Consider the following 21,303-nt stretch of genomic DNA (forward strand, 5'->3'; position numbering starts at 1 on the left):
GGTGTTCATGGCATGAGTTAAGCAGTTGTTCAATTTGGGATGTCTGAAGCCCCAAATCAAGCTTTATTTTCTGACTACAGCTCCATTCTCAGCCTCATTAACATCCATCTCTCCCTTTCCTTTTGAATATGGTTCTTCTGGTGGGAACTGAGTTTGTCCTCATTTTGCAGTCATAAAAACACAAGTCATTTCTAGATGACTGTACTTGGGGAGAAGAAAGAAATGCACATTTGGTATGGCCAGGACGTGCCTACAGTGAGAGGTTTAGAGAACTGAGTTGTCTCTACACCGCAGAGGAGGATTGTTTGTACAGTTGTGAATGATGGTAATGGTGGGGTATGTGTGTGGTGCTCTCTCTGGTTTCTTTAATGACTGACCAAGCCATTCTAGCGAGTGGAGTGGCAAGTACCTTGGTACCACTCTCAAAGAGGAAATTTTTAGTGCTTGACACCAGTTTCTTCTGCTGCCACCATCCTGGAAGGTAATGGCTGAGGGTCCCCATGTGATCCTGATCTTGAGGTGCTGGCTCTTCCCACCCTTGTTAGGGCCCAGTCTGGCCATGGGGGATCTGCCAGGTCTTTAAGCTCCCTTTAAGAAGTTGTAGAGTTGCCCATCACTCATCCATCCTCTGCTATTCCCTAACTCAAGCCTGCATCTTCTCTTACTTCGAGTTTTGTGGTGGTCTCGTAGTAGGCCTCTCTGCCTCCAGACTTGGCTCTTCTGGTCTACCTCCACGCTGCTGCCCAATTACCTTAACAGAGAATAATTTGATTATGAACCTTACTTAAAATTCTTACCTTTGTGTAAAGGACACATCAAGGCCATTTTCATACCCCTTTATATTCAGCTTCATTTCCTGCCCAATATTGCCCTTTCTAGATCCCTGCTCCCCTATAAACAAGATAACAAAAGCAAACAAATGGAAGAATCCCATGCTTCAACTACACCAGGCTGTTCCCACACTGAACTCTTAACATCACCTTCTTTTACTCACAAGTCTTTGCATACACTATTTGTCTGCCAAAAATGCCCTTCCTGAATTTTGTCTGTCTTGGGCTCATCCTTCAAGGAAGATACTGACAATCACCGCACATCTAAACTTTTCTTGACCATCTAAGTTAATTAATTGCCTCTTTTCTTCTGCTTTTAAAGTACTTTTATACATACATCTCCTAGCACTTATGGCATTATATTTTAGTAATTTGTCATCTCCTGTTCTAAACTGTGGCTTCCTTATAGGTAGCTTTTGGTGTCTGAGTGTCTGAACATACACTCAATCATTGGTTGTTTTTATTAGGAGACCACCAGGGTCCACAGAATTCATGGGGTGTGTGATGACTAGATGGTGTCTGTGAGGCCATTTTTTTTCCCCTCAAATAAATCTAATTTCTCAGTCCCCCTTTCTTCCCAGGCTGTTTTAGTTCTGTTATTCTTGACCACTGATACTAGAGGAAGCCTGGCCTTTTGAGACCACCCCTAGTTTTAGGTAAAAGGATATATTCCTGGAAGTTCCGGTTTCCATGAACTGATTGCTGGATCCTTCCTATTCTCAACTGGAATTTCCTGAACTAATCTTTTTTCTTTATTTTCACAAAAATACTAGATTTTGCATACTGCTTAGCCATTTACAAGATTTTTTATTAGATTTATACATATACATGCATACATATCTGTAGCTATAGCTGTAGCAATATTCTGATTTGATTCTCACTGTATTTCTCTGATGTAGGTAGCATTTGCTTCATTTTCAGGTGAGGAAGCTGAAGTTGATCAGCTATTAGGCCTAGATGAGCCTTCCCAGATTGAGGCTCTGCCAGGTTTAGCCCACCAGAACTGTATCATGAGTGACTTACTGTGTTTGCAGACCCTTCCTCTCTGATGGTTTCCCCATCCATCCTTTCATTCTCTGGTATGTCCTCCCTGTTCCCCACCCCCATCTCTTACACATTTCCACGTACATGAATGTGGTTCATGTTTTTATTGTCTGGTGTATAGTTTATCCATTACAAGTCTACTTTTGGAAAAATGCCTACACTTGTTTAAGATAGTTCTGGATATTCTTATGGTTTACTGGATAGCATGGTTTAGGCCTGTGCTGTCCAGTAAAGTAGTCACTGGCCACTTGTGGCTATTGAGTATTGAGCAATTGAGAAGTGGCTAGTCTGAATTGAGGTGCAATAAGTGTCAAATACACAATGGATTTCAAAGATGTATGAAGAAAATGTAAACTAGCTCATTAATAATTTATGTTAATTTTATGTTGAATTGATATATTGTGGATATATTGGATTAAAATATTGGATTAAACTATTAAAATAATTTTACCTGTTTTCTTTTACTTCTTTTTATGTGGCTACTAGAAGATTTAAAATTGAGTATGAGACTCACATTTGGGGATTGCATGATATTTGTGTTGCATAGTGCTGATTTAGACTGTGGGCTTTGGAATTAGACTTGGGTTTTAATCCCAGCTTCACAACTTAAGTAGCTCTGTTGTTTTGGGCAACTAACCCATCCTCTTTGGAATCATTTTTTGAAACTATAAAATAGAGACTAATATCTACCTTACATGGTTGTTCAAAGGATTAAATTGCATTTTGTATTTATAGTGCTCAGCACAGATCTTGGCATGGGAGCATAGAGGTTAAAAGCGTGGACCCTTGAGATAAACTCAACAAGGTTTTGAACACTGGCTACACCATTTGAAAGCTTTGTGGCCTTGGACAAGTTAATTTACTTCTCCAAGCCTCAGTTTCTTAACTGCAAAATAGGGATGATGATAATATATACCAAATAGAATTGTGAGGAGTAACTGAGGTATCATATAAAAAGTGCTTATTATAAGCTCACAGTCTTGCGTATAGTAAGTACTCAGTAACTGATAACTGATACATAATACCTTCACTCCTGAGAAGGGCATCTGCTGGAAACTTTTGTGCTCTTAAATGGTATATGTGGACTCTTTTTTTTTCTTTGTGGCAGTAAATATAGTTGAAATATGGCCCTAAGATATAACATATCCTCCCTTGTCTGTAGCATGGTTATCATTACATTCTTGACATTATATTTTGTCAAGAATTATATTATTGTTTTGATCATTTTTTTCTAGCCTTTTCTTTGGCTTTATTTATTCAACCAATCATTCATTTGTTCAAGATGTTTTTGTTAAGCACTTACTATGTGCCAGGCAGTGTGCTAAGGAATGTATATATGGTGGTGAGAAGGGAGACAAGTACTCTGTCTTCATGGAGCTTACGATTCTAGTGGGAGAGATACCTATAAATAAGTAAAAAAATAAGTAAATAAACAAAACATGTACCATTACAGTTCCTGATGAGTGCTATTAAAGGGACAAACTTGGTGATATGCTAGAAAGTAGTAGAGAAAGGGAGGGGGTGGGGAATGCCTCTAGGGTAAGATGACATTTATGCTGAGACCTGAATATTGAGAAAGACCATCCGTGTGAAGGGTAGGAGAGAAGCATTTGAGCTCCAAGGTGGGAAATGAGTTTTGGTGTTTTTGCAGAACTCAAAGAAAACCAGTGTGGTGAAGTGTGACCAGTGAGGTGGGGAAGGGCTTACATGAGGTTGGAAAAATAGGTAGAGCACAGTAAATATGTAGATAGAGCTTATTTGAAGTTCCATGTAAAGAGTTGGACAGTTTAGATCATGGAAGTGTCTTGATCTGATACAAGTTGCTGTATGGCGTATGAGTGTTTAGGATGCTATTGCCATGGGTACATTGTACTAGAGCTGTCGAGGTGAGTTAGAAAATAGTGAATGGATCCCGAGTTATAATTGGGATGTAGAAGCAACAGAACTCCCTGATGGATTGGTTCTAGAGGATAAGGGATTAGGTCATGCCTTTTAATAAGATGGGAGAGATGAGGAGGAATAGGTTAGTCGTGTAGAAAATAAGAGTTCAGTTTTGGAATATTAAATTTTAAATGCAATTGAGACACTGAAGTGGGTATGATAGTAAGCAGTTAGATTGGGAGATGTGTTGAAGTCTGGAGCAGAGGATCAGTATGGGCTGAGGACATAAATTATCAGCATACAAATGGTATTTAAATCACTGGATTGAATGAGACCCCTTGAGGAGAGAGTATTAAAGAAGAAGGTGGCTCAGGATCAACCCCGATCATTGGGGAGAGGAGGAGGAGCCAACCAAGAGACTGAGGAAGAGCAGCAAAAGAAGCAGGTGTGTTGCTTTAGGCCCTCCACAAAGCAGAGACCAAAACAGAATTAGACATGTAAGAAACACTTTGGGGAAAATGCCTGGGAAGGATAAAAGGGAAGAGAGCAGGAGTAGGCACTGAAAGTCTTCAGGCTCCCATGAAGGTCTGACATCTGTGAAAGGAAAAAGAAGGAAGGAGGATTGGGTAGAAAGAGCTTCAGACTGCAGTGAAGTTATGAGAAAATCTTGGTCAGGTAAATGGAGAGTCTCTGAGCAAAGAACGTCCATTAGAGAAGTACTGCACTGGTCAGAAATAGCTTAGCTCTATACCTTCACCATATTCAGTCATTGTCTGGGAACAAGCCAGAGGAATCAGGACCTCAGAATGACTACCACAGTGTAAGGAGTACAGCTGGAGGCTGATAGTCATCTCTGCTCCCACAGCAGTTTCTCTTGAAGAGAGATCTGAGTGGCACACATTTTTGGTACCACATCAGGAGAGAGCAACGCTAAGAGAGCCAAGCAAGGAGATTGGTTCAAGGAGGAGGTGCTGATGCTGTCAAATGCTGCTGAGAGGATGAACTAGAAAAGGATGCAAGAGTCCTTCATTTTCAGCAATACTGAGATTGTTTGTGGCCTTGAAAACAGCTATTTCATTAGAGAGTGGCGGCACATTAGGGTGTGTTGAGGGTTATTGGAGAGGAGAAAGTAGAGACATTGTGTTTAGACTACTTTTTAAAAATATCTAGCTATAAAGGGGAAAAGCAAAAGGAGCTGTAGCGAGAGAGGGAGTTGATTGATGTTTATAGATGATGATGGAATCATCCCGTGTCCAAGGAGAGGTTGATGGGGAGAAAAGAGAGGTAATAATTGGGGAGGTAAAGTACATGAGGAAGTGGGAGAAGGATGAGGTTCAGAGCACATGGGAGGAATTGGCCTTCAGTAGGAGGAGGGCAGTATTAAAAGGGAAGCGGGAATGAGGTAGATGGGCGAGGATATAGGCTGATTTGTAGATATGTGGCCATTGGAAGATGCAGAAACCTCTTTCTGGTTCTCTTTTTTTTCATTGATTCATAAGACAAAAACTTGGGCTAAGAATGAGGCATAACAGAGATCAGAATTTAAGAGCTTAGAGTAAGCTATTATGATTTCTGATCCACCTCATCAAAAATTACTTTGCATCGTGACATTCACTTGACAAAAAAAAGTTTAGAGTTAATGTAGTTTGGTCTTGCTTCTTTCTTAATCTAGTTAGGTGTGGTTCAGGGACTGGAGGAGTTACTCTTAGGGGGGACAGGCCATGGCCAATGTGGCTGGTTTGGGATTTTAATTGGGAAGCCCTGGAGAAGGTCCACAGCGGGAGATGTTTTTGTAAGATGACAGGATGACATGTTGTGATCATTAAGGTCCTGTAGAAAAGCAGTAATTTATCAAGAGTCAGAATACAATAGAGCAACAGCGTTGAACTAGGAAACTGGACTTGGGTTTAAGGTTCTGTTTTGCCATCTGCAATCTGGTTTTGAGGAAACCATTCACTTTCTGGGTCTATTTTCCCAAACTGTAAAATAAGTAAAATGCCATTCTTCCCATCTCATGATGTTGGTGTAAGATGTGCTGTTTGTCAGTGTGCTGTGAAAGATATTTCAGACTGTACAAATGGATTAGTGAAAAGACCCGGAGGCTTGGGGCTGGAAGTCTGGCTCTTACTCTCAGCTTTTTTGCTTATTTATCCCTTGTATGACTCAGAGTGAGTCACTTTTATCTTTTTGAGCCTCCATTTTACCATCTGCAGGAATTCTTCACAGGGTGATTATAAGGATTCAAAAATATAGTAGAGGAGTTTGGAAGTGAAAGTGCTAGAGAAATGATTAGATTAGTCAGTCTCATTTTCCTGTTCTTCATCTAGGGAAAAACCCTAACTCTATTTTCCTCCAGAATCAGTCTTCAAGATGAGCATTCTTTGGCCCAATCAATAATGGCCTGCAATGAGCACTGCCTGTTGGCAAAGCCTGAGATTGGATGTTGTCAAGGGAAGGGTGGAGAGAGTGTGAACTAGTGTTATTACAGTGGGAGATGGAGTATCTGCCTTTGGTAGCTCCAAGACTGATGGGGGATTAGGAAAGACACAAGTACACTTTTATTAAGTGCATTCTGAAAGGGCTGCCAGTTCTCTACCCTTGGAAGCTTCTGTTGTAACAAGACTAATCAAATGGAGGAAAGTAGAAGCACATGCTCATACCAATAAGCACAGTAAGGTGAGGTGGGAAAGAGAACTGTCCTGTGGTCACCAGGGCCAATATACCAGGTCGTTCTCCAGGAACACCTGATCTTCATGCCTGGTGAAGCTCAGTTGCTCTGCAAAGCTCTTGAAGTGTCACTGAGCACCTGACATAGGGCAGACATCTTATGGTTGCAAGATGTCTCTTTCCGTCTGTTTTGACTCTGCTCCCACAGACTTCCTCCCTTTTGAGGATACTAATGCCTTTCCAGATAACAATGTACTGAATGATCCTGAGAAAGGTTTTTCTCTTGAGGGTGCCAGTCGAGGAGCTCATCAGAGTGATGCAGTTACCATTCTTCCTAGCTTCAATCTGTTGCCACACAAACTTTGGAGAAGGATGGTGGGTTAACCTCATGGGAATCTTTCTGACGAACATGAATAATTAGTCGTTTGTCACTGTACTCTGAAAAGACTATTGGAGCCAGATATTTGGATGCAACAGTACTCTTTTGGTCAGGGAATTTTTCTTAAGGATATTGATTTTCTGTAATAAAGAACTCTGTGGAATTTCTATCTTTCATTTTATATGGTGTTGTAATAACTGGTAAATAGTTAATGTATGTGAAATGTGTAGGATCTCAAGTTGGACTATAAAAGCATGGCCTTTAGTATAAAGACTTGGAAAGAGAATGTGTCACATTTATCCCATCAGATGTCCTAGCATCAAAATCTACTTCCATAATGCAGATACCCTATGGTTTAAATGTAAAAGGCCCCATCCCTCAGAAAAGAAGAGAGAAATTGAAGACAAATACTCAACAACTCTTGCTGTCTAGCCTAGGGTCTCTGTCAACACACTTTGAACACACAGAGTAATAGTAGCAGGGAAGTCTGTGGCCAACCTGGCATTTTAGGGAGATATGAAGAAACTATTGACTCGGACCTCACTTGGGCAGGTAGTAGTGTCCTGGAAAGCATCAGGATAGGAAATCTACTTAGAAATGATTATGAATTTTATCACACTATGACTGGAATGGCCATTTTTCTTTGAAAGAGCATTTCTTCCTTAGGGTTTGATGTCAAGAACCGGTGGCTATGGTTTGCAATCATCAGGTGGCTGCTTATTTGTTGATTCTTTTGAGTTCTTGCTAAATAGTTTTATCACCCAGACTGTATCTTGCAAACAATACAATAACCCCCCAAATAAACCACTTCCCTTTCCCCTTGTTTATTCCTTAGCTTAATGCCCAGAACTACATCCTCACAAATGTACATAAATTATCTACATTCTGTTGAATTTTTATAATTAAACTTTTAATTTTGAGATAATTAAAGATTCACATGCAGTTGTAACAAATAATATAAAGACATCCCATGTACCTTTTACCCAGTTCCCCTCACTGGTAACATCCTACAAAATTGTAATACAATATTACAACCAGGATATTGACATTGAATCAGTCAAGATATATAACATTTCTGTCACCCCAAGTATTTCTCATGTTGTCTTCTTATAGCCGCGTCCACTTCCCTCCTTCCCTCACCCCCTCTTTAAGCTCTGGCAACCACTAATGTGTTCCTCCTGTCTATAGCTTTGTTATTTCAAGAGTGATATATAAATAGCATCATACAGTGTATAAACTTTTGGGATTAAAGTTTTTAGTCTCTGGAGATTCATCCAGGTTGTTGCATGTATCATTAGTTCATACCTTTTTATTGCTGAGTAGTATTCTACCACTGTGTTTAATTATTCATCTGTTGACATACATCTGAGTTGTTTCCAGTTTCTGGCTATTATGAATAAAACTGCTATAAATATTCATATACAGGTTTTTGTATGAACTTGGTCTTCATTTCTCTGGGATAAATGCCAAGGAGTGGAATTGCTTGGTTGTGTGGTAGTTGCATGTTTGGTTTGATTGTTTAAGACACCACTAAGCTGGTTTTCAGAGTGGCTGTACCATTTTACATTCTTGCTAGCAATATATGAGTGATCTAGTTTATCTGCATCCTCACTAGCATCTGGTGTTATCACTATTTTTTATTTTAACCATTCTGATAGGTATATACTGATATCTCATAGTGATGTGCATTTTCTTAATGGCTAATGATACTGAATTTTTTTCATGTGCTTATTTGCCATCTGTATATCCTCTTGGATGAAATGTCTATGTCTTTTGCCCATTTTCTAAATGGATTGCTTTATTTTTTTTACTGTTGAGTTTTGAGAGTTCTTTATATAGTCTAGGCACTAGTCCTTTGTTGGATATGTTGTTTGAAAATATTTTTTTCCCAGTAGTAGCTTATTTTTCCTTTTAATAAAGTCTTTCACACATCGAAAATTTTTAATTTTGATGAAGTCCAATTTATTAGGTTTTTCTTTTATGGACTGTGCTTTGGTATCAAGTCTGAAAACACTTTGATTAGCTGTAGATCCCAAAGAATTTTCTTCTATTTTTTTTCTACAAGTTTTATAATTTTATATTTTACATTTAAGCCTATGATCCTTTTGAGTTAATTTTTATATGTGGTGTGAGACTGAGGTTGAGATTCTTTTTTTTACTTTCTTTTGCCTGTGAATATCCACTTGCTCCAGCACCATTTGTTGTTGAAAGTACTATCCTTCCTTTACTGAATTGCTTTTACACTATTGTCAGAAATCTTTGGGAATATTTGTATGGGTCTAGTTCTCGTTTCTCTATTCTGTTCCGTTGATCTCTGTATCTATGTTCCAGCAATACTACACAGTCTTGATTACTAAGTCTAGACTGATTCCTCTCACTTTATTCTAGTTCTTTGCTTTTCCATGTAAACTTTAGAATAATCTTGTTTGTATCTCCAAAAAAAATCTTGCCAGAAATTTGAGAGCAAATGTGTTAAACCTGAATATCAATTTGGAGAGAATTGGCATCTTTGTATGTTGAGTCTTTCAGCTTATGAACACAGTATGTCTCTCTATATTTTCTTTGTTATCTTTCATCAGCATTTTATTGCTTTCAGCATACAATTCCTGTATATGTTTTGTTAGATTTCACCTAAGTATTTTATTTTTCTTGAGCGATTGTAAATACTGTTGTATAATTTGGGGATTCATGACTAGTATATAGAAATACAATGATTTTTATATGTTTTCATGTATTGTGTGGCCTTGCTGAACTCATGTATTAGTTCTAGAAGTTTTTTTGTTGATTCCTTGAGATGTTTTATGTTACCTAAAAATAGGGGCAGTTTTAGTTCTTCCTTTCTGATTTGAGTGTCTTTTATTTCTTTTCTTGCCTTATTGTAATGACTAGAACGTCCAGTATTATGCTGAATAAGAATGGTGAGAGCAGGTATCTTGCCTTGTTCCTTGTCTTAGGGGGAAAGCATTCAGTCTTTTACCATTAAGCACAATGTTAGCTGTATGTATTTTTGTAGATTCTTTGTCAAGTTCAGAAAGTTTCCCTCTATTCTTATTTTTCTGAGAGTTTTTAACATGAATGGGTGTTGAATTTTGTCAAATGCTTTTTCTGCATCAATTGATATGATCATGTGATTTTTCTTCATTTGCCTGTTAACATGGTGGATTATACCGATTATTTTCAAATATTGAATCCACTTTGAATCTCTGGAATAAACTTCACTTGGTCTTGGTGTTTAATTCTTTTTATATCTTGCTGAATTGTATTTACTATTTCAGTAAGGATTTTTGCATCTACATTCATGAAAGATATTGCTCTATAGTTTTCTTTTTTGTACTGTGTTTGGTTTTGGAATCAGAGTAATACTAGCTTCACAAAGAATTGGGATGTGTTCTCTTTGCTTCTGTTTTCTAGAAGAATTTGTGTCGAATTGGTGTTAATTCTTCTTTAAATTTTGGAAATATTCTCTGTGGAAACCAGCTGGACTTGGAGATCTCTTTTTTGGGAGTTTTAAATTATGACTTGAATTTCCTTAATAGTTTTGGAGTTATTCAAATTATCTATTTCAGTTTGGATGAGTAGTGGGAGTTTGTGTTTTTTGAGGACTGTTTCATTTTAGTTGTCAAATTTATGTGTGTAGAGTTGTTCACAGTATTCCTTTATTATTTTTTTGATGTCTTTAGGGTTTATAATGATGTTCCCTGTTTTATTCCTAATATTAGTAATTTGTATCTTCTCCCTTATTTCTTTTGCAGTTTTGCTACAGGTTTGTCAATTTTATTAATGTTTTTAAAGAATCAGCTTTTTGTTTCACTGATTTTCTCTATGTATTTTTCTGTTTTCAAATTCATTGATTTCTACTGTCGTCTTTATTATTTCCTTTCTTCTACTTGCTTTGGGTTCTTTCTGCTCTTGTCTTGGTAGGTTCTTGGGGTGTGAGTATAGATTGATTTGAGACTTTTCCTCTTTTCTAATGTAATCATTTAGTGTTTTAATTTTCGCTTTCAGTACTGCCTTATTTTCATTCAGTTAAATGTATTTTAAAATTTCTCCTGAGACTTCCTGTTTGATCCATGGAATAGTTGACGTGTTGTTTAGTTTCCAAGTGTTTGGAGATTTTCCTGTTATCTTTTTATTATTGGTTTCTAGTTGATTCCGTGGTAATCAGAGAACACATTTTGTGTGATTTCTATTCTGTTAAATTTGTTGAACTTTGTTTTATGGCCAAGGATATGCTCTATCTTGGTACATGTTCTGTGGACACTTGGAAACAATGTGTATTCTGCTCTTTTGAGCAGAGTGTTCTTTGAATGTCAATTAGATCCTGTTGGTTGGTGGTGCTGTTGAGTTCTATACCATGGTTAGTTTTCTGTGTAGTTGTTCTATCACTTGTTCAGAGGGAGATGTGGTAGCTTTGTCTGTTTTTCCTTTCAGTTCTATCAGTTTTGCTTCACATATTTTGCAGCTGTTTGGTATATATGCATGAGGATTGCTATGTCTCATTGGTGGATTGACTGTTTTATGATGATGCGGTATGCTTCTCTGTCTCTTTTGTTCAGATCAGGTTATTTCTATTGTTTTGTCTTCAAGTTCACTTTCCTCTGTTTTTTCCATTCTGCTATTGAGCCTATCCACTGGATTTTTAATTTTTGTAATATTTGGTTCCAAAATTTCCTTTTGATTCTTCATTATGTCTTCTGTTTCTTTTGCTGAGACTTTCTGTTTTTTTGGCTGAGACTTTCTCTTTTTTTTCTTGTTTGTTTCAAGCATGTTCATAATTCCTTATAAGGCGTTTTTATACTGGCTATTTAAAAATCATTGCCAGATATTTCTGACATCTCTCTCATCTTGTTGTTGGTATATATTGATTGTCTTTTTTTCATTCAATTTGAGATCTTCCTGGTTTTTGGTATGATGAGTGATTTTTTTAATTGAAACCTAGACATTTTGGGTATTATATTATGAGACTCTGGATCTTGTCTAAACCTTTTATTTTAGGTAGCTTCCTTTGACAACACTGACAGAAGAAGGGGACCACTTCCTCATTACTGCAGGTGGGGGTACAAGTCTAGGTAACCATTTGACCTCCACTGACACCAAGATGGGGCTTCTCATTACTGCCGGGGTGTGGGTAGGAGTTCCAGCTCCTCACTAGGCCTCCGCTGATGTCTCCCTGGGTGGGAGGGGGATGGGTGCCTCATTACTGCTCCCCCTTGGTCTCTGTTGATATCATGGCGTGGTGTTGGGTGGCCTCATTATTGCTGGGTGATGGTGAAAGTCCTGACTCTCCACTAGGCCTCTTCTGATACCACCACAGCAGGGAGAGGTGGGAGTGCCAGTTCTGCTGGGCAGGGTGGAAGTCCAGGCTCCCTACTGGGCTTTCTCTGGTTCTATCCTGGTAGGAGGGGAAAGGAGAGGATGGGGTGCTTTGTTACAGTCTTGAGGGGGTAGATGCCTAGGCTTCCCACTCAGCTTTTGCTGGCCTGGGTGAGGGCAGGGTCACAGTTTTTATCTGTGGTGTTTGATTATAGTAGATCAGTCGAGCAGTTACTATCTAAAAGTTTTCTGTCTTGCAAGGCTGCCCTTACAAAAAAAAAAAAAAAGAAAACCCAGGGAACTCGCTCTCATGTCATTCCTAGCCAGTTTGCCTTCTTTCATCCACCTTTCAGACACTTCTTATGTTTGTTTTATATATGTATATAATGTCCAGGGTTTTATTCCTTAGAGGAAGGAATAGGGGAAGGTACATCTACTCTTATCTTCCCAGAACTGGAAGTCCCATTCAGTTGATTTTATTTGCTTTATTCTTAGAATACCCCTTTCCTACCTGAGGTCACAGGGCCCAAGCACCTTAATCACACTCAGTTAAGTTTCTTTGCATGAGGAAAGAAATTAAAACCCAAGCCTAGAAGAGCTCTCTGCATTGGTGGGAGGGGTGGAAACTGTTCCCCTCCCCAAAGATGCACACTGGTCACTCTGTGTGGATTTTTAGCTTTCCTTTGCCCACCTTCAGCCATAGGGGGAGCAGGGATATGCAGCTTATTTTATATTCACTAAAGGGTCTTCTACCTCTAGAGGATAAAAGAAGTTCCTGTGGCAGGAGAGGACATTTTACCCAGATTTATAAGCCTCCCTGATTCTTTTCTTTCCTCTAATAATTTGCACTGGTTCACTATCTATACCATAGCCAAGGGGATCTTTTAAAAAACTCAAAACCTTGCTTAAAACCCTCCAGTTACACCCAGCTGTTCTGAGAATAAAATTCAAACCCTTCCTCTGGCCCCCTAGGTCCTCTAAGTTCTGGTCTCTGCTCTCTCTCTGAGCCCATTTAGCACATCTCTCCCTGTCACTCATGTGCTTCAGCCACACTGGCTGCCTTTCTCTTCTTGAACATATCAAGATTATTCTACCTCAGGGTTGTTATACCAGTTATGTTTTCTGCCTAGGATAATTTTTTTCCAGAGAATTTTGAATGGCTGTTTCCTTCTTGCCATTCAGGTCTCAATTCAAACATTCTCTCTCTCTACTTCTCAAGTTACACTGTGCCCCTCAACCCTCATATTTAGTTCTTATCACTATTCAAAATTACCTTGATTATTTGTGTACTAGACTGAGCTCCATGAGAGCAAGAATCTTGCTGTTTCATTTATTACTGTATGTCCAATGCCTAGAACAGTTCCTGGCAAAGAGCAATAAATATTTGTTAAATAAAATTGCATAACACCCTTTGCCTCCGTTTCTTACCTGTTACAGTATAATAATTGCTAAGAAGACAATGTTGTGTTTAGAATTAAGTGAGATAATAAATGTATGTGAAGAATTTAGAATAGTGCTTTGCTCACAGTAAGCCAAAGAATAGTTTGTTGTTGTTTCATTATGTTTATGTTTTCACTTTTATTTCTATTATAATGTTCTCTTCCATTCTCCCATACTCCTCTAGTACTTGTTCTTATACCTAATGGTTCATCAGATGTGTCATGAGTATTTGCTAGTGACAGATGCTGACTAGTTAGGTGCTTGCAATTAAGTCCTAATTTAGTTTTCTCTTGGCCATGTTTTTCTATACAGGTCCTGCAGCTGGGCTCAGACATCCTTCCCCAATACAAGCAAGAGGCACCAAAAACTCCCCCTCACATCATCTTACATTACTGTGTTTTTAAGACCACGTGGGATTGGATCATCTTGATCTTAACCTTCTACACAGCCATCTTGGTCCCTTACAATGTGTCCTTTAAAACCAGGCAAAACAACGTGGCCTGGCTAGTTGTGGATAGCATCGTGGATGTCATCTTCTTGGTGGACATTGTGCTGAATTTTCATACCACCTTTGTTGGACCAGCTGGGGAGGTGATTTCTGACCCCAAACTCATTCGTATGAATTACCTGAAGACATGGTTTGTGATTGACCTTCTGTCCTGTTTGCCATATGATGTCATCAACGCTTTTGAGAACGTGGATGAGGTTAGTGCCTTTATGGGTGATCCAGGGAAGATTGGTTTTGCTGATCAGATTCCACCACCACTGGAGGGGAGAGAGAGTCAGGTACATCCCTCAAATCTCAGACCTTGTTTTAATGTCTTTAAAGTTGAATTAAATGTGGGTCAACGGAAGAGTAATTAAATGGGTGGGAACTAGCATGACTGATTTCCAGAATGGAGCATGCTTGCTAGATATTCTCTCTTTGCTGTTCCTGTTCTTTGGAGGTTCCAAGGCTATGCATGTCAGTGAACAGGTATGGAAGACCAAAGGCTTCCCTCTTCTCCACAAGATAACTGGGTGGCTCAGTGGGGGGTGGAGGTGGGGGGAGGCAGGCCACTGGCTCAGGATTGATGAGGCTTCAGAAGCAGACATGCATTGCCATTGCGCTGGTGAACCTTCAACTCAGGATATGATTGCTGAATGTCTACCAGTTGATGATTGCAGTTATGGGGAATTTTCTGTTATCTGCTGCTAACTTTTGGCTATTTCATAGCTAATTAACTCCTGGCAGCAGGGATGCCATTTCCCCCCAAGTTTGCTTTTTTGGTAAAGGTTGGGTGGGAATGAGTTGTTTCTTTGCTAACTAGTTTGGAAGTGACCAGTGGCTTTCAGTTGTCCATACTCTTCCTTGCCTGTATATGCTAAGGCAGTCAGATGCCTATTTGTACTTAAAAGGACTAGTGATTGTTATTGGATGGCACTGTATTGGATTGTTAGCCTTGAGTGCAATGCAAGGAATTAAAAGAAGATAAATGCCCTGTAAGTGTGTTGGAATCAGGACATGTCCAAACAGTCATTGTCTGAATGTCATGTTACAGCAGGAGGGGGCCACTGGGCTTGTTAAAGTGATTTTCTTCTTTGAAAAGGCAAGGTTGTCATGTCATCACAAATGTAAATGTCAAATTCTTATTCAGCTTAAGTGTTTCATGGGAATTGTTATTCCTTTTTTTTTCTACTCCTGGATTAAGATAAGGCAGTTCATCTGGCAAGTTTTCAACCTCTTTCAGCAGTAGGCCCTCATTGCCTCAGACTATACAGGGTCTCAGATGTCTCTGTCTAGCTGAGCCATTATCTGGGTGGGTAATCCAGGAAACCACCTGGAGGCTGAGTTGAGACAAGACACACTCTCAGGGCTAAAGGACTCGTGGGACTCAGCTTTGTGATAGTTGGAAGAAGCAGTCTGCTCCCTGCCAGGGAAACAAGACTTAGCCAGTGACTTTAGGTCTTACTGGTAGCATAATGATGGCCTCCTGTCTTTAGATCAGTACCAGCAGTGAGCGAGGACCAGCCCCTTCCTCTGAGAGAACCAAGCTACCTACCACTTCTCTCTCCAGTGAAGAGTAGCTCTTTCTACAGAATACTTCTAAGTGTACAACTGGAAGGAGGGAGCTTGGATGTTCAGATGCTTTAGCCTTGGAGCAACCCCTCCTTTTATCTGTGTGGTGTGTTTTAATATCCTTTAAAATCCCAAGGACTAATTCTCTGGATAACTTGTATGGATTTTGTAGGCTGATTAAATGAGTTGAGATGATCGTTTACAAGAACAGAATCATCCCTAAAGTGAATGTTGGGATACTTAAATGCGAATTTTACTACATGTTGGGAATGATATTTTTCCTCTGTGAGCACATTTCTAGAAAATTGTGTGTTAATAAGGAAAATATGATCATTTGGGTTTAGGTAATTCAAATGAATTATCTCAACCTAAAAGAGATCCTTATACACATATGGGAAATGAAATTTAACTAAAAAAACCACTTGAGTTTTAAAAATAAACCATTTGCTATTTATAACAATGGCACTGAAATTTTGCAAATAAATAGAACAGCTCTTCAGTTTCCAAGGTTTCTTATTAAAAATCTGTAAACCCGTATGTAAATGTGTCAAGATTACCTTGTAGGTTGGCCAAATGGAGAGCTTCTCCCTAAGTACTGTGTATGTTAGGTTGCAACTCCTTTGTCATTAATTGTGAGTAGCCCTGACATGGTTTCTAATTTCTAGATTCATGAAACAGATTGGTAGATAGGAAAAATGCCAGTTTTCTCTAGCTTTCTAGTTGGCAAAGTGTTGTGTATTAAAGCTCTTACTACCGTCTCTTAATCATAAATAATAATATACATATTAAACTATGATTTGCTTCCCTAAAGATTTAATTTTATACTTAGTAATTTCTTTTAAAGCTTTGAGTGACACCTGAAATAGTATATTTTCATAACAATTGTGGTGTCGTGGGGGAGATCAGTGTGAGGTTACTGAAGATTTGGCTTCTCTTCCTCTTGGTATCACCTATTAGGACAGCTGGGAACCTACTGAGTACCATTTAGCCTTTCTGGACATAGTTTCCTATCTACCTCTTGGGGATTATACTACCTTACCTGCCTGAAGGCAGCGCATTTGGGCAGTGATTTTTTTGAGTTCTCTGCCAACTTCAAGGGCTAAAGTCTGAAGAGTCCTAAAATCTTTTCTGTATTAACCTCACTTCTAGAAGATGACTGTAAAAATGAGAGGTCCAATACTATGACCTCTGATTTGGGATTGGGGGTGGGATGAGGAGGAAGGTGAGGGGGAATGGGTTCATTTAGCAGGTGACAAGTAGACCTACTAGGTGTCAGAGCCTGACAGGACCGTGAGGACATTTCGTTCAACTCTCTTAACATGCAAATAAGAAAACAAACCCAGAGGGAAAATGACTCATTCAAGGTCACATAGCGATCATATGATCACAGTAAAAATGAGTGCTCCTTCTCTTCCGACTCTTCTTAGTAGTGACAGATTTGTTCATATATGGATAAAAGACTGATCAAAGGGTACAGTTGAGTCAAAACTAACCAAGAAACTTCTGCTATGGAAGTGGCTCATTCCTTGGCTTGGCCAAATGTGGTGGGGAAGTTGGGCACTGGGTGTGGGGAGGTGGGCAGCTGCGTTTTCTCCAAGCAATTGCATTAATGACAAGATGAGCAGTTTAAGATGCCTAGCAGAGGAGATGCTCACCAAGTGACAGACCTGGAACAGTTTTCTAGACACAGTCCTTTGGGTAAAAAGTCACCACTACTGGGAATGGAGGACTGGTGGGGGTTAGAGGAGATTGTGGAGACTATGAATGACACTACACCTGTAGAACCTAGATTAGGCTGGGAGAAAGTACCCTCAATAGAAGTGTGGTAAATGGCTTAACAGCTTCACACTCTTACCCCATGCTTTGTTGTGGGGCTACTAGTCTAAGATTACAGCTCCCTCTGACAGCACAAGAACTCTAGGCTCTTTTTCTGGGAGAGTACAGGGAGAAATAAGAAATTATTTATTCACTTCTCATTAAAAATCCATGGATCTGAATTCTCTCTGGTTTCCTCCTAATTATGCCAATGGAACTGTGTGCCAGTGAAAACCACCAAATAAGAGTGTAACAGTGTGCTGGTGGCTTTCCCTTCTGTGTGTATGTTGGGAGAGGGTGCTCTTGAAGTGAAAGGATTAGACTTACCCCAGGCTTGGGTCAAGAAAGAACTGGATTAAATTGCTAAAGACAAGGTTGTTAAAGCAGCTGTCTTGTGAATTGAGTCCTGTGGATATAGCCCATCTCCATGATTTAAGCCACATAAACGTTCCTCTTTTGCTGAACTTGTTTCACTTATGTAGGTGGCCTACATTTGCGTCATTCTCCAGTCTGTTGGTGATAATCTGTTTTGGAGGCTGTTCGGAAATATGTTTGCACATTAGTTAAACTGGTTAGAGGACAAAAGGTCTGGAAACTGAGTGAACTAAAACTTGGAATAGGTATGTTTGAAAGAGCCAAATGAGTCTCTTTCAAGCACTTAGTGGACTATTGGCCTAGTGTGCTTCATGGATTAAAGTTGGAATTATTACTCACAAAATGTTTTCACTCTCCTAAGGAAAACTCACTGCTTGTTACCGTTGGAGTAGCAGGGGAGATGGGAGACAATTGTGATATCTCTGAGGGCACAATTGTTTGTGCACTGGGGCCGGGAGAAAGCAAAGAGCTTCCTTCTATAGCCCCCTGTTCCTCGCTTTGTAACCTCAGACAGCAGCATGACCAGTTAGTGCCCAGTAATGTTGCTGGTGCTTGCCCAGAACCTACTTTGAAAGAGGAAACTCACCTAATAGCAGAGTAGGACCCAGGAGTGCTGATGAAAGGCTCTAGCACTGACAGCACCTTCCCTTTATCTAGTGCTTTTAACTTTGCAAAGTACTTTCACAAAGATTATCTTTGTTATAACTCTGCGTGACATTGAAGAAACAGCACTGAACTGAGAAGTAGGTGATTTGTGACCCAGTTGGGGCTCTACTACCAAGCGTGTGACCTTATGCCAGCCATTTCACCTTCCTTGGCTTTTTTAACTCATCTGAGAGTTTAGTCCATCCCAACTCTAACCTTCTGTGGCTCTAGAGTGGGTATTATTATACCTGTTCTGCAGATGAGGGGAAAGGGGCAGATGGGCCTTTTGCTAATGGCGGCTGTTTTGTGAAACTGTAACTCAGTCCCTAGACTCCTAGTTGTGTACTTTTTCCTGCAGGTCATGCTGTCTCATCAGAGTCTGGAGGCAGTGAGCTGAGCTGTGCATTTCAGTTTCTCAGGTCTCTTTCAGAATCACCAGCCCTCACTTTGGTGGGCCTCTTTCACAGCTGAGGGGTGAGATTTGGGTACGCAGTCTGGATAATCTTAGCCTGAGGTCATTGATCAGGCCTGGGATGGTGAGGGTGGTAAGTGATTCAGGATCTGGTTGCCCACCCTGCTTTTCTCTCACTGACAGATGGACTCACCTCTTCTAAATTCACCATTTGTAGCTCTTTAAGGTTTTCCTTATCAGTGATGCTGAAAGCAAATTGGACCCACATCTGTCAGTCCTCACCTGTGGCTTCTTTTTGGGTAGACGGGTACCTTTTAAGTTTTCACAAAGGTGACTCCTCTCCTGTCCAGCTGGAAGCTAGTGGGACATGACATTGACCAGGCGAGGATTTTTCTTTTCCAGGATTCCAGCCATGGCAGGATTCTGGCAATCCCATGGCTCATAATAGCAATTAAAATAAATCATTGCTGAATAGCACTGGTTATTTAAGCTGATCTTATCCTGGATTTCCTTCTCACATGGGTCCCTTAGATTTGGAGAGTGAAGAGGAGGTGAGACACTGGGATGCAGACTGGCATGTCTTAGCATCCTGTGGTATATCATGGATTAAAAACCAACAGCATATAACACAGATATTATATGTCAGATTACACAATGGATGGAGAAACTAAATTGTGTTATAGATCTTTTATTTCATTCTCTTTTCATTGGCATTTCTATTTCTTATGTTTGTGCTGAGTATTTTTACCATCAAGTTATTTTGATAAAGAGAGGATAAAACACAGACACATTGCAGTTTTCATTTGCGTGTCTTGTTAGCAGCAGGAAGTGCTGCTGATGGGGGTGTTTCTCTTTTGATGATCACGACTTGCCAGTGGTGACTGGTGGCTGGCACCATTTCTTACAAGGCTATGAGAATGATGTTCAATGATCAGTGATGTTCAGTGATATTCAATGATGTTATCAGTGCTGTCCCTGGACCCCTGCTGGCATGACTGAGCAAGGTTGTTTGTTATCTCTTCTCTCTCACTTATGAGGGGAATCCAACATAGAATTCTTTTTCTCTCTTTCTTTCTTTTTCTCTCTTTCTCTTTCTTTCTTTCTTTCTTTCTTTCTTTCTTTCTTTCTTTCTTTCTTTCTCTCTTTCTCTCTCTCTTTCTTTCTCTTTCTTTCTGTCTTTTGAATAATAATAATGATGATAATAATAATAATAATAATTTTGGAAGTTCATGTACCTTGATCAAATAGGGGCTTCAAATCGAAGTCTGGGTGGTAGATGCTGTTTCCCACACAGACCCCTGAATCATTATCATACTTGATGTGGGTGTGGGTGCAAAGGAGTGGTGTGGGGGAAGTGTTTTTAACAGCAGAAGTTGACCCTGAGTGGCTTCCAAGAAGCAGTGATCTACTGTGAAAATGTGATACCAGAAGTTAGAAAAACAAAAGAAAATAAAACAAAACCCAAAACCTGATGCTCTGAAGCTTAGTGATAGCTTTGGACTTGAGAGCAAAAGCCCCTGATTCCCCTCTGCTGTCATGCTATCTGTTCCCTCCCAGACTCCTTTCCGGCCCATCCAAGATTCTATTTCTCTCTGAACTCTCCACCAGTTTTTCTTGGTATTTCTATTAGGTTTTTCCTTCTTTAAAGAAATCCGATTGACGTAGGTGACTGATGATAGGGACACAGAGTTAAGAGAGTCCTGCTCCCAAGGAGTTCCCAGTTTAATTGGGACCACAGTTAAAGACAGTGGCACAGAGTGTGAGAGGTGCTGGTCCAGTGTCAGCCTAGGGAGTTATGGCATACTAAAGGGGAGCACTTAGCCTAGCAAGGGAATCCTAGAAGGCTTCCTGGAGGAAATGGTGGGTGTTACTCTGGCAAGGAGTAAGGAGGGCATTGCTGGAAGAGAAAGGAGCATGTGCAAGACAGTGTGCTCTTAGGATGGAGCCAGGCATTCATTTTGGCTAAAGCAGAGAGTCAGTGTGTATTTGTGTGTGTGTGTGGGGGGGGGGTGGGGGATAGGGAGAAGTGGTGTGAGACAGAGGCAGGATCTAGTGATGAAGAATCCAAGGGTCTGGCCAAGGAGCTTAAATTTTATCATGAGGGAAAAAGAAACCATCAAGGGTTTTAACTAGGAGTGTGACATGGTTTGATTTTTGCTTTTGAAGGTGCACCCAGATAGCAGTGGTGAGAATGAATTAGGGAAATGACACACATCTCCACTTCCCTGAAGTTGGGCTGTCACCTCCACCACTGCACTGAAGCTACTCACATTCTCAACTTTCTTATTCCTCTGTCATTCAGCCCTAATGCCTGGCCAAACTTCTGATAGGACCTGATTCTCTGCCTCCTCTGGGCTGCTCCGAATGCCTGAATGTGGCTGAGAACACCACCACCCACTACCACCATGCTGAGGAACTGTCAGTGCTGCTTGGAAGCCATCCC

At 40.0% G+C, this 21,303-nt stretch overlaps 1 protein-coding gene across 3 annotated transcripts in view; it reads left to right on the forward strand.

Annotated features, from left to right (window-relative positions):
• The window catches only part of KCNH1 (potassium voltage-gated channel subfamily H member 1), a 405,567-nt gene that overhangs the window by 62,452 nt on the left and 321,812 nt on the right, over nucleotides 1-21,303 (forward strand). For 2 of the 3 annotated variants that reach the window (XM_037824539.1, XM_037824535.1), the window contains exon 6: nucleotides 13,867-14,340. In XM_037824539.1, coding sequence (XP_037680467.1) covers nucleotides 13,867-14,340 — 474 coding nt within the window. The remainder of the gene's footprint in view (nucleotides 1-13,866; nucleotides 14,341-21,303) is intronic. The other variant, XM_037824541.1, reaches the window with a different exon arrangement.

Source organism: Choloepus didactylus, chromosome 2 (genome assembly GCF_015220235.1).
Source record: "Choloepus didactylus isolate mChoDid1 chromosome 2, mChoDid1.pri, whole genome shotgun sequence".
Lineage (NCBI taxonomy): Eukaryota > Metazoa > Chordata > Mammalia > Pilosa > Megalonychidae > Choloepus > Choloepus didactylus.